Source organism: Phalangium opilio, unplaced genomic scaffold (genome assembly GCF_054372755.1).
Source record: "Phalangium opilio isolate 3A_F unplaced genomic scaffold, DU_Popi_V2 ptg000079l_1, whole genome shotgun sequence".
Lineage (NCBI taxonomy): Eukaryota > Metazoa > Arthropoda > Arachnida > Opiliones > Phalangiidae > Phalangium > Phalangium opilio.
In genome coordinates, this window is record NW_028324187.1 from 10,616,390 (window position 1) to 10,630,046 (window position 13,657).

Genomic DNA, 13,657 nt, shown 5'->3' on the forward strand with positions numbered 1-13,657 from the left:
CCGCACCCGCAAGCCCGCCACTAATTATAGTCTGCTACTCTGTCTGCTTACGAATCAAAACGCGTCACGCGTGTTCTTGTCAAGGTCGAGCGAAATATATGAATTGTCATATCATAAACAGAACATTTATGAATTTACAATAATATAAACATGAATTTTAAACCTGAAAAGGCAAATTTGTTCGTATATTTCTTCGTAATTTTAGTAAATACAGTTTTAAACAAAGAAACAGCTAGAACGGACGAAGGAACGTGTTCTAACGACCAAGGCTTAGGTGAGATTACTTGTCAAAGTGAAACTGAAACCGATTTGTTAAGCGGTCTTCATAAAAATGACAAGAAATATATTCTTTACGACGTAAACGCTGGAGAAGGGTTCAATTTAAGACGCGATGTTTATCTAAGAATGGCCGGTTTAGTACGTCAACTAATTAAAGAAAAACCCGCCGTTCAATGGGTGCTGGTTTTACCACCCTGGGGTCCTTTGTATCATTGGCAAATAACGTCATCGCGGCAAAAACCCGAGATAAAAATAAAATGGTCGGAGTTTTTTGATATCGAAAGTTTGAGTTTTTACGTCCCGGTTATCGAGTTTGAGTCGTTTTTGAAAGAAAACGGACCAATTATTGACGTGGTCTTTTATTTGCAACAAGAAGAGTGGGTTAATGGCGGTAGAGATTGGGTTGAGAAAGCGGTTATCTCCGATTGTCATAAAACTCCGCCCTATTTCCGTGACCAATCGCTTTTCCGCGGTAATTTTTACGGTTACGAAGAAATCCGCGCTAGGGATTTACACTGCGTGACGACACAAGGTTATAGCAGTGTTTTAAAACCACTGGTCACGGGGAAATTATCTTCCGTTAGGTTTGATCACGCGGAAATCGTTTTACATGATAATTTCGGTAGCGCCGATTATTGGGCCGCGCGTCGTAGCGTCAGATTCGCGTCGCGTTTACGCGAAATTGGTGATAATTTCCGTCGGGAGTACCTGGATTCTCGCGACCAAGATGACCGCACCGAAACGCACCGGGATTGGCGCCATACTTTAAAAAGGCGCGAGGCTATAGGGGGTCCCTATATCGCGGTGCATTTGCGACGACGCGATTTCTTAAGCAGTCGACCTAAACAAGTTCCTAGTTTAAAAATGGCGGCGAAAAGTTTAAAAAAATTGCAAACTGAACTCGGAATCATCAAAGTGTTTTTGGCCACGGACGCCCCTGAAACTGAGGTTAAAGAGTTGCGAAAACTAGTGCCTGAGTTAGTTCAGTTCATTCCCGACCAAAATGGCGGTGCTCCGACCCTTCTCAGTGGGTCGGTGGCCATTGTGGAGCAATGGATCTGCGCGCATGCGCGTTACTTTATCGGGACTTTCGAATCAACTTTTTCCTTTCGGATTCAAGAAGAAAGGGAAATATTGGGCTTCCAACCGGACACCACTTTCAATAGACTTTGCGGTGATGACGAAATCACCTGCCAACAACCCGCCAAATGGAAAATAGTCTATTAAAGACTCCTCCACTAAGCCTAATTGTCGTTGCAATTGGCTCGAAATCGTTGCAAATTAATTCGAACAGTTTGCAAATGGCTATAAATCATTGCAAATTATTTTGAACAGTTTGCAAATAGCTATAAATCATTGCAAATTATTTTGAACAGTTTGCAAATGGCTCTAAATTGTTGCAAATTATTTTGAACAGTTTGCAAATGGCTCTAAATCATTGCAAATAATTTTGAACAGTTTGCAAATGGCTATAAATCATTGCAAATAATTTTGAACAGTTTGCAAATGGCTATAAATCATTGCAAATAATTTTGAACAGTTTGCAAATGGCTATAAATCATTGCAAATAATTTTGAACAGTTTGCAAATGGCTATAAATCATTGCAAATTAATTTGAACAGTTTGCAAATGGCTATAAATCATTGCAAATTAATTTGAACAGTTTGCAAATGGCTCGAAATCATTGCAAATTAATTCGAACAGTTTGCAAATGGCTATAAATCGTTGCAAATGGCTATAAATCGTTGCAAATGGCTCTAAATTGTCGCGACTGTTCAAAAGTCCAACTTACCAATGTATATTTTCTTGCAATGTGCTAAGATAATTGAATTTTGTAGGCAAAAGGCGGACTTATAGACCAATAAAACCATTTAATGTTGGCTTACAAAATTAAGATTGCTTTTTTTCTCTCTCCTCTTTCATACACACACAATCTCAACTGACCCTTAATTTTAATCTTAAACTTAACTTTAAATATAATTAGGTTAATTAGTTATAGGAAAAAATATTAGTTTTCTTCTTGCAATTCAAATAGCAAGATAGTAAAGTGATTGGTGGCAATTTAAACGGCCAGTTGCTGAGCAGTTTGGAGCAAAACTTTCAATCCTAACATGAAACTGCTCGTTTCGGCAAAATTTGTTGTTGAAACTAATTGAGTGTGAATACTCAAGGCGCTCTGATAATCTGCCGATTCAATTGCAGCTGCAATTTGATGCAACCCGCTTAATGTATTGGGGGATAACTGAAATGGAACAATGCATCATTTGCATATTTTTGCTAAACTGCAACAAGTATTTAGATTATTAACTCATTTCCACTAAACTGCAACAAGTATTTCCATTATTAACCGATTTAGGCTAAACTGCAACAAGTATTTAGATTATTAACTCATTTAGGCTAAACTGCAACAAGTATTTCCATTATTAACTCATTTACACTAAACTGCAACAAGTATTTCCATTATTAACCGATTTAGGCTAAACTGCAACAAGTATTTAGATTATTAACTCATTTAGGCTAAACTGCAACAAGTATTTCCATTATTAACTCATTTACACTAAACTGCAACAAGTATTTCCATTATTAACTCATTTACACTAAACTGCAACAAGTATTTCCATTATATTCCAATTTACACTAAACTGCAACAAGTATTAAGATTATTAACTCATTTACACTAAACTGCAACAAGGATTTAGATTATATTCCAATTTCCACTAAACTGCAACAAGTATTAAGATTATTAACTCACTTACACTAAACTGCAACAAGGATTTAGATTATTAACTCATTTACGCTAAACTGCAACAAGTTTTCCCACTATTATAGACTCATTTACGCTAAATTGCAACAAGTATTGATGGAATAAAAAGGTGCAACAAAACTTACCGCATTATCTCTTAGTTTATCATACAGGCTTTCTAATTTTCTGGCAACATCGTCCAACTTGCGTCTGACTTGCTGCAATTAATTAATTATTACGGCGATCAATTAATGGCAAGAAAGGGAACAGAGGCAATTAATTGCAGAATGACAAAAGCAATTAAGGCTGCTTACGGGGTTAGTTGCCTTTTGTTGGCACTGTTGTCTGAGGTCTTCCAGGGTGTCTTGCAGAATTTGGTTTTCCGGTGGAATGGGAGCCTTTTCCTTGGGGATGGGGGGAGTGGCGGCAACAGGGGGTGCAACAACCCGAGGCGGTTGCGCTTGCGGTTGTTGCACCGGCATAATACCAACGGGTTGATAGTTGGGACCACCCCCACCCCCTCCCAGATACGACTGTTGCTGTCCAAAATTCTGATTGGTGGAGAAATTCCCCAGAGGCTGCAATTGCTGCGGTTGCTGTTGCTGTTGGTTGAAGGAGGAGCCAGGAATTGAGGGGGGCGGGGGAAAACTCGTATTGGCCTCTTGAGGCGTTAAATAGGGGCTCATCATCGAATCTGGGAGAGCGCCTTGAAATGGAACTGAAGATTTCTACGGAGGAAAAAATACCCAGAGAAGTTCTTAATCTCGTTGTCTATTAATTTAACTGCAATACTTTGCTTTATTTTGCCTAATTTCTAATTAATCGAATGAATTTGACCTATTCTCATACGCTGACGTGAATTATTACGCCACAATTAACATAATAACCATAAGTGAGACGATACCATACGTTGACGAACATTTTGCTTAATATCTCAGCCCCTGTTTGTCATAGCCCTAAGTTTTTAGTATGGTCAGATGGGGGACAAATTGGTCTATAACATACTCAAAGGACATCCCCGTCTCTCTAATATAACTAGAGTTAATAGGTGTTTTGTAAAATAAGTCCGTGTTAATTCAATGGAGCGAATGTTTTTGAACATTTTCCCTAATTACTCCCTGTTTGTCGTAGCCCTATGTTCTTGGTATGGTTGGATGGGGGACAAATTGCACTATAACATACTCAAAGGACATCCCCCTATGTCTAGTAGAACCAGAGTTACGAGCCTCCAAAGTTGGGTGTGACGCTATTTCTAAGGCATGTTTTTGAATATTTTGCTTAATTCCTCGGCCCCCGTTTGTCGTAGCCCTAAGTTCTTAGTATGGTTGGATGGGGGACAAATTGGACTATAACATATCCAAAGGAGATCCCCGTATCTCCAGTAGAAGCAGAGTTACGAGCCTCCAGATTTACGAGTCTGATTGAATTATTTCGGCTATTTTGTGTGTGACTGACCTTTTGGGATGCCTTGAGAGGCGGTGGATCATTCCATCCAGGTTTGGCTTCACCATAAGCCGCTCGCAAAGGCTGATTGGGAACTGAGGCTAAATAAATATATCAGAAAAAGGACACGAATGTGGTAGGGACCAATCAAAATTAATATTAAGCCGTGACTTGGCGGTTGGTTTTACACACCAGACGGGACGAATGTCCCTGAAGACTGCTGCTGGGGAAAGGGAGCCCCACCAAAATTAGCATTAGCATTAGAGCTATTTCAAAGAAAGAAAATAACAATTAATAAACGCGATAAAAGAAATGATAAATAAGTATTTGTAGATGAATACCTTTGCTCTAAGTTGAAATAACTCTGTGGTTGGAAGGATTGTTGGGGGGCGGGGCCACTCCCAAACTGTTGGGGGGATTGATTAAAACCCCCGTAACCGTAAGAGGGCTCGGAATAAACACTGGGATCATGAGGTCGACTAGGATAACGATGAGATAAACCAACACCTAATGACGACAAAGAAATATTTTCAAACTTTCTCCCTATAGGGAGCTAACAACTGGCTACGGGGGAAGAGATAGTCTGACGTCACGCAGCCCCCACCCCCCTCCCCTCTGGTTGGCATTTTTGCGCGTAGAATACTGTTTCCAACCGTTAGGGGGGATGAAACTCCGGTAAGAGATAGTTAAGGGTGTGACGTTTCAAGGTCAGAACTGTTAGCTCCCAAAAACCACGCGAAAGAGTGAGAGTTGAAGGGTTGCTTGTCCATTTTTAGAAATTAATTTCTTAGTCTTTGCACATTGTTAGAGTTCTCCTACCCCATCTAAGAAATTCCACGACAAATTAAAAGAAACCTACCTTTAATTGGAACATTTCCAAGATCAGAAGCGGAGGAGGAGGAGGCCACGGGAGGTGGAGGGGGAGTGGGCGTGGCTTGCGGTGGAAGAAAGAGACCCGGCCCCGCCCCACCTTGTTGTTGTTGGGCCATCCCGAGATTAGGCTTGTAGAAAGAATCGTAGGAAGATGGCGCCGATGTCTGTATGTTCCCCTGAAAATAAAGGGCATCCCTAGGTCATTAGGGGCGTGCGGGGCAAGGGGCGGAAATAGAAATAGGCTTAAAAGGAATAGAGGACTTACAAGAACAGGAGGCGCTTGAGGTTGGTACAATTGGGGTGCTGGCGGTTGATAAACTCCTCTCTGCTGCAGTGGTTGATTGCAAATGGAGTTACCGGAGCTTCTTTGGAAAGTTTGGCTGACGCTGGATGATTGGCTGTCCGTCCTTTGTCTGCTAGGAAGGGGGGCGTGGCCGGCGGCTCCCTTGATATCCAGACGTTGATAGGGAGTGCTCGATGCCAGGCCTAACGCCACGCAAATGCGATCTTTCAAAATAACCAAGGATGGCTAGAAAAAGTGCAAAAATGTGCAAAATTTGCAAAATAATTAAATACTAAAAAGTGAATAAAATGAAATTAAAAGCGTTTTGTCACTCTTACCTCATTGGCGTTGCTAAGAAACGTGTTGGCCAATGGGAGGCTTCCCTGGGTGGCCAAGAGGGCGACGTATTGAGCCAGTAAATTGGAGAGTGTGGGGGCGGAGCTCAAATCAGCTTGACCCCCCATCAGTTCGACAGTTCGCTTCAAAATCATCATTTCCTCAACCAAATCCTAAACCAGAAGAAATAAAATACATTCTTCTACCACCTTTAACCTTTAAAGGGACCACAAGATTCCAGAGGACATGTCCTCTTCAAGGATGACCCCAAATCTGATAGGCGCCCTAACTGTGGAACCACTCGGGTTGGGTCAGACGCCAGAAATGGGGGAGGAATACTCGGAAAAATGGCGGGCGGTCGACGTGATACTGTGGAACCACTCGGGTCGGGTCAGACGCGAGAAATGGGGGAGGAATACTCGGGAAAATGGCGGGCCGTCGACGTGATACCGTGGGACCACTCAGGTTCGATCAGACGCGAGAAATGGGGGAGGAATACTCGGGAAAATGGCGGCCGGTCGACGTGATACTGTGGAACCACTGGGGTCGGGTCAGACGCGAGAAATGGGGGAGGAATACTCGGGAAAATGGCGGGCGGTCGACGTGATACGTGACCTGACGTAGCCCGCGTATTCCTCCCCCTTTTTGGGCGTCCCACCCGACCAGAGTGGTTCCACAGTTAGGGGGGCGCGCCTATTTCTCTCTCTCAGATTTCCCATCATCCTTGTGGTGGATTTTGATCCTATTTCTGGCTCAGTGAGAAGATTAAGTGATCATTTTCCCGTCAGACATTTTTGGTTCCGTTTAAAAGGAATATGACAATGAATACGGGATCACTATACTTCAATTCTCATCACGGCCAAAGGGCGGGGGGTCAAAGGGGTCAAGCAACAATCATTAAAAGTTAAACAGAGTGGGTTCTCATCACTGCCAAGGCGGGGGGGTCAAAGGGGTCAAGCAAGAAACATCGCGAGTTAAAAGAGAGTGGGAGTGTACCTGCAAAGAGGCGGGATTGTTGAGATCATTTTGCGCTCGTTGTTTCATCCAACAGGTGGTCAAGGATTCCAAATTGGCCGAACAAATGTAACACAACATGGCGTTCCTGACGCATTCTCCCGAACCATCTTCTTCCAAACGTTTCCCCAAAGTGTCTACAACAAACAAGTAAGCTATAAGGAAGTACTCGCGGAAGGAAGGGGGCGGGGTTGGGGGCGTGACTGACCGCATAAGAGGGCGAACTGATCGGGTTTGGCGTAAGTCAGAACGGCGGCCAAGGCTTCCTTCCAACACTCCAGTTTGCAATTATTAACGACCTTTTCCCAATCCGAATTGACCACCGCCGATATTAACTAAAAATTAAAAGTCCCAAGTCAAAGTTTTAGACGAAATTTCTTTAGTTTTAGGCCATTCTCTACACTTTTAGGCCTAATTTCTAAAAATAGGTCATTCTCTACACTTTGAGACGAACTTTCTACAATTTTAGACGAAATTTCTATAGTTTTAGGTCAATTTTTGAAAGTTTTAGGTCAATTTTTGAAAGTTTTAGGTCAATGATAATTACCTTGGCGGTGCTATTAAGAACAGATTGCAAGTATCTCTTTTGGGTGGTCCTCAACAATCCGTCTCCGCCAGCTTGGGCCAAGACCAGGGCGTCCGCCCACTGTTCTTGCCTCAGGCACAACTCGACGGCCGCTTCAATGTTGCCAGTCAATAGGGCTCTAGCCAGCGTCCCCGAACTCGAACCGTCATTGGCTACTATCTCAAAGGGAACTTCCGACTCCGCCGCCTCTTTCTCCGCTTTGTTCGATGCCGAAGCTATTTCCTCAAAAGTGTCCAAAGAATCTTCCGCCTCACCCGCCCTTGAATCCTGATTTGCACAAATTTCTCCCAGATTACTTCACAATGTTCGCAACAGCCCCAAACCGTTCCTAACAGCCCCAAACCGTTCCTAACAGCCCCAAACCGTTCCTAACAGCCCCAAACCGTTCCTAACAGCCCCAAACCGTTCCTGACAGCCCCAAACCGTTCCTGACAGCCCCAAACCGTTCCTGACAGGCGCAAACCGTTCCTGACAGGCGCAAACCGTTCCTAAAAGCCCCAAACCGTTCCTAACAGGCGCAAACCGTTCCTAAAAGCCCCAAACCGTTCCTAACAGACGCAAACCGTTCCTAACAGACGCAAACCGTTCCTAACAGGCGCAAACCGTTCCTAAAAGCCCCAAACCGTTCCTAACAGACGCAAACCGTTCCTAACAGACGCAAACCGTTCCTAAAAGCCCCAAACCGTTCCTAACAGACGCAAACCGTTCCTAAAAGCCCCAAACCGTTCCTAACAGACGCAAACCGTTCCTGACAGGCGCAAACCGTTCCTAAAAGCCCCAAACCGTTCCTAACAGACGCAAACCGTTCCTAACAGACGCAAACCGTTCCTAACAGACGCAAACCGTTCCTGACAGGCGCAAACCGTTCCTAAAAGCCCCAAACCGTTCCTAACAGACGCAAACCGTTCCTAAAAGCCCCAAACCGTTCCTAACAGACGCAAACCGTTCCTAACAGACGCAAACCGTTCCTAAAAGCCCCAAACCGTTCCTAACAGACGCAAACCGTTCCTAAAAGCCCCAAACCGTTCCTAACAGACGCAAACCGTTCCTAAAAGCCCCAAACCGTTCCTAACAGACGCAAACCGTTCCTAAAAGCCCCAAACCGTTCCTAACAGACTCAAACCGTTCCTAAAAGCCCCAAACCGTTCCTAAAAGCCCCAAACCGTTCCTAACAGCCCCAAACCGTTTACAATAGCCCTAAACTTATTAATACTTAAGGACAACTTACAGATATGCTCAGATCCTTCATATTTTGGGGCAAGTTATTGTTTTCAGCCGATTTAATTAAAGGTTCGAGCTAGAAACGTCATAACTTAATTAGACCAATAATTACCATAAGGACGGATTACACCGCGCGCGCGCAGGCAGTCACTAATTACTTACTTGAGTGGCGACTTCTTGGGGGTCATACCCAAGAAGGGTCAACATGGCGCTACGAGGAGAGGGCTCAAAATTGGCCTAAAAAACACGTTAAAATTGAATAAAAATGACCCCGCCCCCAGAGTGACCAGAACTCGAAGACCACGGAGGGGAAGGACGAACTTACGTAGAGAAAATTCCAAATCATCTTTTGGTGTTGATCTTGAAGACGGTCCAACTTCAACTTGCAAAAGTCGGCCAAAGTGCCTTCTTTCAGCGCCTGTTCCAAATGAGAGGCGTTTTCCACCACCTTGGATTCCGTCACCACTTGGCTGATGTTCACCGTCAAACTCTGAGGGGATATCGCGTTCTGATTGCCACCCGCACCCACTTTACCTTCGTTGCAAAACGTCACCAATTTACCTCCAAACTGCAAAACAACGGCACAAATTTCAAGTTCATTTTATTTCAATTTCTAGTTTTTGGTCCGTTTATGTAGTATTAGGCAAATAGTCCCAAATGGTGGGCGCGGATAGCCCCAGACGGGGAGCGTAAATAGCCCGAAACGGGGAGCGAGGATAGCCCGAAACGGGGAGCGAGGATAGCCCGAAACGGGGAGCGAAAATAGCCCCAGACGGGGAGCCTAAATAGCCCGAAACGGTGCGAGTAATAGCCCCAGACGGGGAGCGAGGATAGCCCCAGACGGGGAGCGTAAATAGCCCGAAACGGGGAGCGAGGATAGCCCGAAACGGGGAGCGAAAATAGCCCCAGACGGGGAGCCTAAATAGCCCGAAACGGTGCGAGTAATAGCCCCAGACGGGGAGCGAGGATAGCCCGAAACGGGGAGCGTAAATAGCCCGAAACGGTGCGAGTAATAGCCCGAAACGGGGAGCCTAAATAGCCCCAGACGGTGCGAGTAATAGCCCGAAACGGGGAGCGAGGATAGCCCGAAACGGGGAGCGTAAATAGCCCGAAACGGTGCGAGTAATAGCCCGAAACGGGGAGCGAAAATAGCCCCAGACGGGGAGCCTAAATAGCCCGAAACGGTGCGAGTAATAGCCCCAGACGGGGAGCGAGGATAGCCCCAGACGGGGAGCGTAAATAGCCCGAAACGGGGAGCGAGGATAGCCCGAAACGGGGAGCGAAAATAGCCCCAGACGGGGAGCCTAAATAGCCCGAAACGGTGCGAGTAATAGCCCCAGACGGGGAGCGAGGATAGCCCGAAACGGGGAGCGTAAATAGCCCGAAACGGTGCGAGTAATAGCCCGAAACGGGGAGCCTAAATAGCCCCAGACGGTGCGAGTAATAGCCCGAAACGGGGAGCCTAAATAGCCCCAGACGGGGAGCGAGGATAGCCCGAAACGGGGAGCGTAAATAGCCCGAAACGGTGCGAGTAATAGCCCGAAACGGGGAGCGAAAATAGCCCCAGACGGGGAGCCTAAATAGCCCGAAACGGTGCGAGTAATAGCCCCAGACGGGGAGCGAGGATAGCCCGAAACGGGGAGCGTAAATAGCCCGAAACGGGGAGCGAAAATAGCCCCAGACGGGGAGCCTAAATAGCCCGAAACGGTGCGAGTAATAGCCCCAGACGGGGAGAGAGGATAGCCCGAAACGGGGAGCGTAAATAGCCCGAAACGGTGCGAGTAATAGCCCGAAACGGGGAGCCTAAATAGCCCCAGACGGTGCGAGTAATAGCCCGAAACGGGGAGCCTAAATAGCCCCAGACGGGGAGCGAGGATAGCCCGAAACGGTGCGAGTAATAGCCCGAAACGGGGAGCGAAAATAGCCCCAGACGGGGAGCCTAAATAGCCCGAAACGGTGCGAGTAATAGCCCCAGACGGGGAGCGAGGATAGCCCGAAACGGGGAGCGTAAATAGCCCGAAACGGGGAGCGAAAATAGCCCGAAACGGGGAGCGAAAATAGCCCCAGACGGGGAGCCTAAATAGCCCGAAACGGTGCGAGTAATAGCCCCAGACGGGGAGCGAGGATAGCCCGAAACGGGGAGCGTAAATAGCCCGAAACGGGGAGCGTAAATAGCCCGAAACGGGGAGCGAGGATAGCCCGAAACGGGGAGCGAAAATAGCCCCAGACGGGGAGCCTAAATAGCCCGAAACGGTGCGAGTAATAGCCCCAGACGGGGAGCGAGGATAGCCCGAAACGGGGAGCGTAAATAGCCCGAAACGGTGCGAGTAATAGCCCGAAACGGGGAGCCTAAATAGCCCCAGACGGTGCGAGTAATAGCCCGAAACGGGGAGCCTAAATAGCCCCAGACGGGGAGCGAGGATAGCCCGAAACGGGGAGCGTAAATAGCCCGAAACGGTGCGAGTAATAGCCCGAAACGGGGAGCGAAAATAGTCCCTGACGGGGAGCCTAAATAGCCCGAAACGGTGCGAGTAATAGCCCCAGACGGGGAGCGAGGATAGCCCGAAACGGGGAGCGTAAATAGCCCGAAACGGGGAGCGAGGATAGCCCGAAACGGGGAGCGAAAATAGCCCCAGACGGGGAGCCTAAATAGCCCGAAACGGTGCGAGTAATAGCCCCAGACGGGGAGCGAGGACAGCCCGAAACGGGGAGCGTAAATAGCCCGAAACGGGGAGCGAGGATAGCCCGAAACGGGGAGCGAAAATAGCCCCAGACGGGGAGCCTAAATAGCCCGAAACGGTGCGAGTAATAGCCCCAGACGGGGAGCGAGGATAGCCCGAAATGGGGAGCGTAAATAGCCCGAAACGGGGAGCGAGGATAGCCCGAAACGGGGAGCGAGGATAGCCCGAAACGGGGAGCGAGGATAGCCCGAAACGGGGAGCGAAAATAGCCCCAGACGGGGAGCCTAAATAGCCCGAAACGGTGCGAGTAATAGCCCCAGACGGGGAGCGAGGATAGCCCGAAACGGGGAGCGTAAATAGCCCGAAACGGTGCGAGTAATAGCCCGAAACGGTGCGAGTAATAGCCCGAAACGGGGAGCCTAAATAGCCCCAGACGGTGCGAGTAATAGCCCGAAACGGGGAGCCTAAATAGCCCCAGACGGGGAGCGAGGATAGCCCGAAACGGGGAGCGTAAATAGCCCGAAACGGTGCGAGTAATAGCCCGAAACGGGGAGCGAAAATAGCCCCAGACGGGGAGCGAAAATAGCCCCAGACGGGGAGCGAAAATAGCCCCAGACGGGGAGCCTAAATAGCCCGAAACGGTGCGAGTAATAGCCCCAGACGGGGAGCGAGGATAGCCCGAAACGGGGAGCGTAAATAGCCCGAAACGGTGCGAGTAATAGCCCGAAACGGGGAGCGAAAATAGCCCCAGACGGGGAGCGAAAATAGCCCCAGACGGGGAGCCTAAATAGCCCGAAACGGTGCGAGTAATAGCCCCAGACGGGGAGCGAGGATAGCCCGAAACGGGGAGCGTAAATAGCCCCAGACGGGGAGCGTAAATAGCCCGAAACGGTGCGAGTAATAGCCCGAAACGGGGAGCGAAAATAGCCCGAAACGGGGCGCCTAAATAGCCTGACTTTGCGCGAGTACTTACAGCGAATGTGGCTCCAACTGGTCTCCTGAGCCATTTTGGGGGTTTCTTAAGAGGCATGGCCACAGCGTGGGGGATGCAAGCTTGGGCAGGGGGCGGAGTCAAGGCATCCGAACACGGAAACGACTCTGCAATCTGAAATAAAACTAAGTAAAATTGAGCTACGCGAAAGGGCAGGAGGAGGGCATTAAAACATTTGCGAACAATGACCTTTGAACTGGTCTGAGTTTGTTGGAATTGCTGGGCCCCCATCAAGGAATAAACAGTGACGTGACCATCAAAGGAGGAGCTAGCGATTAAGGCGGGGTTTCTGGGACACCAGCCCACTTGGAAACTCCATTGGTTGTTGGTGGCCAACTCGCAGACCACCTCGCCCCCAGTTTGGGCGGAATTGGGGTTCCAGCACAGGATCCGGTTGTCCTTGGCGCAAGAAACCAGCAAATCCGGGTCGTGCAAACACCAGGCGATGGATAACACGCCTCTGAAGTGAAATGACATGACGCGTGGGTGTGACGCTGCCCCTTTAGATTTAAACAAAAGTGCCAGGGTGTTCATCGTACCTTTGATGGCTTTCCAAGACTTTTAAGGGCGATGTTGCAAAGCGCAGATCCCATAATTGAATGACTGGACTGTGGTCATCTTCAGAGGCAAAACATAACTGGGTGGCCACTTCAGGGTGCCAAGCAACCACTTTCAGTCGCAGCTACCACATTAAGCAAGCTTATTATCAATTCCCACCCAAGACAGGGTTCATACAACTTTTGGAAAACAAATCTTCCCTGAGATTTCCAGGGTTTTCCCCTATATGGGGCATCCTATGGAGAAAATGTTAACGAAGGAGTGGGGGGGGGGGCAAATAAGACCATAGCATACTCAAAGGACATCCCCGTATCTCTAATAGAACCAGAGTAATGTTAATCCTATGGAGGGTATGTTCGCGAACATTTTGCTTAATTACTCGGCCCCTGCTTGTCGTAGCCCTATGTTTTTAGTATGGTTAGATAGGGGGCAAATTGGACTATAACATACTCAAAGGACATCCCCGTATCTCTAGTAGAAACAGAGTTACGAGCCTGCAAAGTATAGTCTAATGCAATTCCTATGGAGAATTTTGATTGTTTACGTTTTGCTTAAGTACTCGGCCCCTGTTTGTCGCAGCCGTCACTTTTTAGTATGGTTGGATGGGGGACAAATTGGGCTATAACATACTCAAAGGACATCCCCGTAT

At 47.5% G+C, this 13,657-nt stretch overlaps 2 protein-coding genes across 2 annotated transcripts in view; one reads left to right on the forward strand and one right to left on the reverse strand.

The window, feature by feature from the left end:
- On the forward strand, positions 1-2,169 carry O-fut2 (O-fucosyltransferase 2). The gene has a single exon (XM_089846634.1). It carries the CDS (start codon positions 151-153, stop codon positions 1,504-1,506), a length of 1,356 nt encoding a protein of 451 aa, XP_089702760.1. The 5' UTR covers positions 1-150; the 3' UTR covers positions 1,507-2,169.
- The window catches only part of Sec31 (COPII coat complex component secretory 31), a 27,327-nt gene continuing 15,800 nt past the window's right edge, over positions 2,131-13,657 (reverse strand). Inside the window, exons 6-23 of the mRNA XM_089846628.1 lie at positions 12,990-13,132; positions 12,640-12,910; positions 12,433-12,564; positions 9,104-9,346; positions 8,941-9,015; positions 8,786-8,854; positions 7,519-7,824; positions 7,180-7,306; positions 6,954-7,108; positions 5,960-6,130; positions 5,604-5,867; positions 5,325-5,514; positions 4,807-4,972; positions 4,658-4,731; positions 4,478-4,566; positions 3,337-3,750; positions 3,169-3,240; positions 2,131-2,521 (exon numbers count right to left, since the gene is read on the reverse strand). Coding sequence (XP_089702754.1) covers positions 2,342-2,521; positions 3,169-3,240; positions 3,337-3,750; positions 4,478-4,566; positions 4,658-4,731; positions 4,807-4,972; positions 5,325-5,514; positions 5,604-5,867; positions 5,960-6,130; positions 6,954-7,108; positions 7,180-7,306; positions 7,519-7,824; positions 8,786-8,854; positions 8,941-9,015; positions 9,104-9,346; positions 12,433-12,564; positions 12,640-12,910; positions 12,990-13,132 — 3,141 coding nt within the window. The 3' untranslated portion in view covers positions 2,131-2,341. The remainder of the gene's footprint in view (positions 2,522-3,168; positions 3,241-3,336; positions 3,751-4,477; positions 4,567-4,657; positions 4,732-4,806; positions 4,973-5,324; positions 5,515-5,603; positions 5,868-5,959; positions 6,131-6,953; positions 7,109-7,179; positions 7,307-7,518; positions 7,825-8,785; positions 8,855-8,940; positions 9,016-9,103; positions 9,347-12,432; positions 12,565-12,639; positions 12,911-12,989; positions 13,133-13,657) is intronic.

Coding starts and splice junctions, on each gene's coding strand:
- O-fut2 (XM_089846634.1), top strand. CDS start 151: ATGAATTTTAAACCTGAAAAGGCAAATTTGTTCGTATATTTCTTCGTA.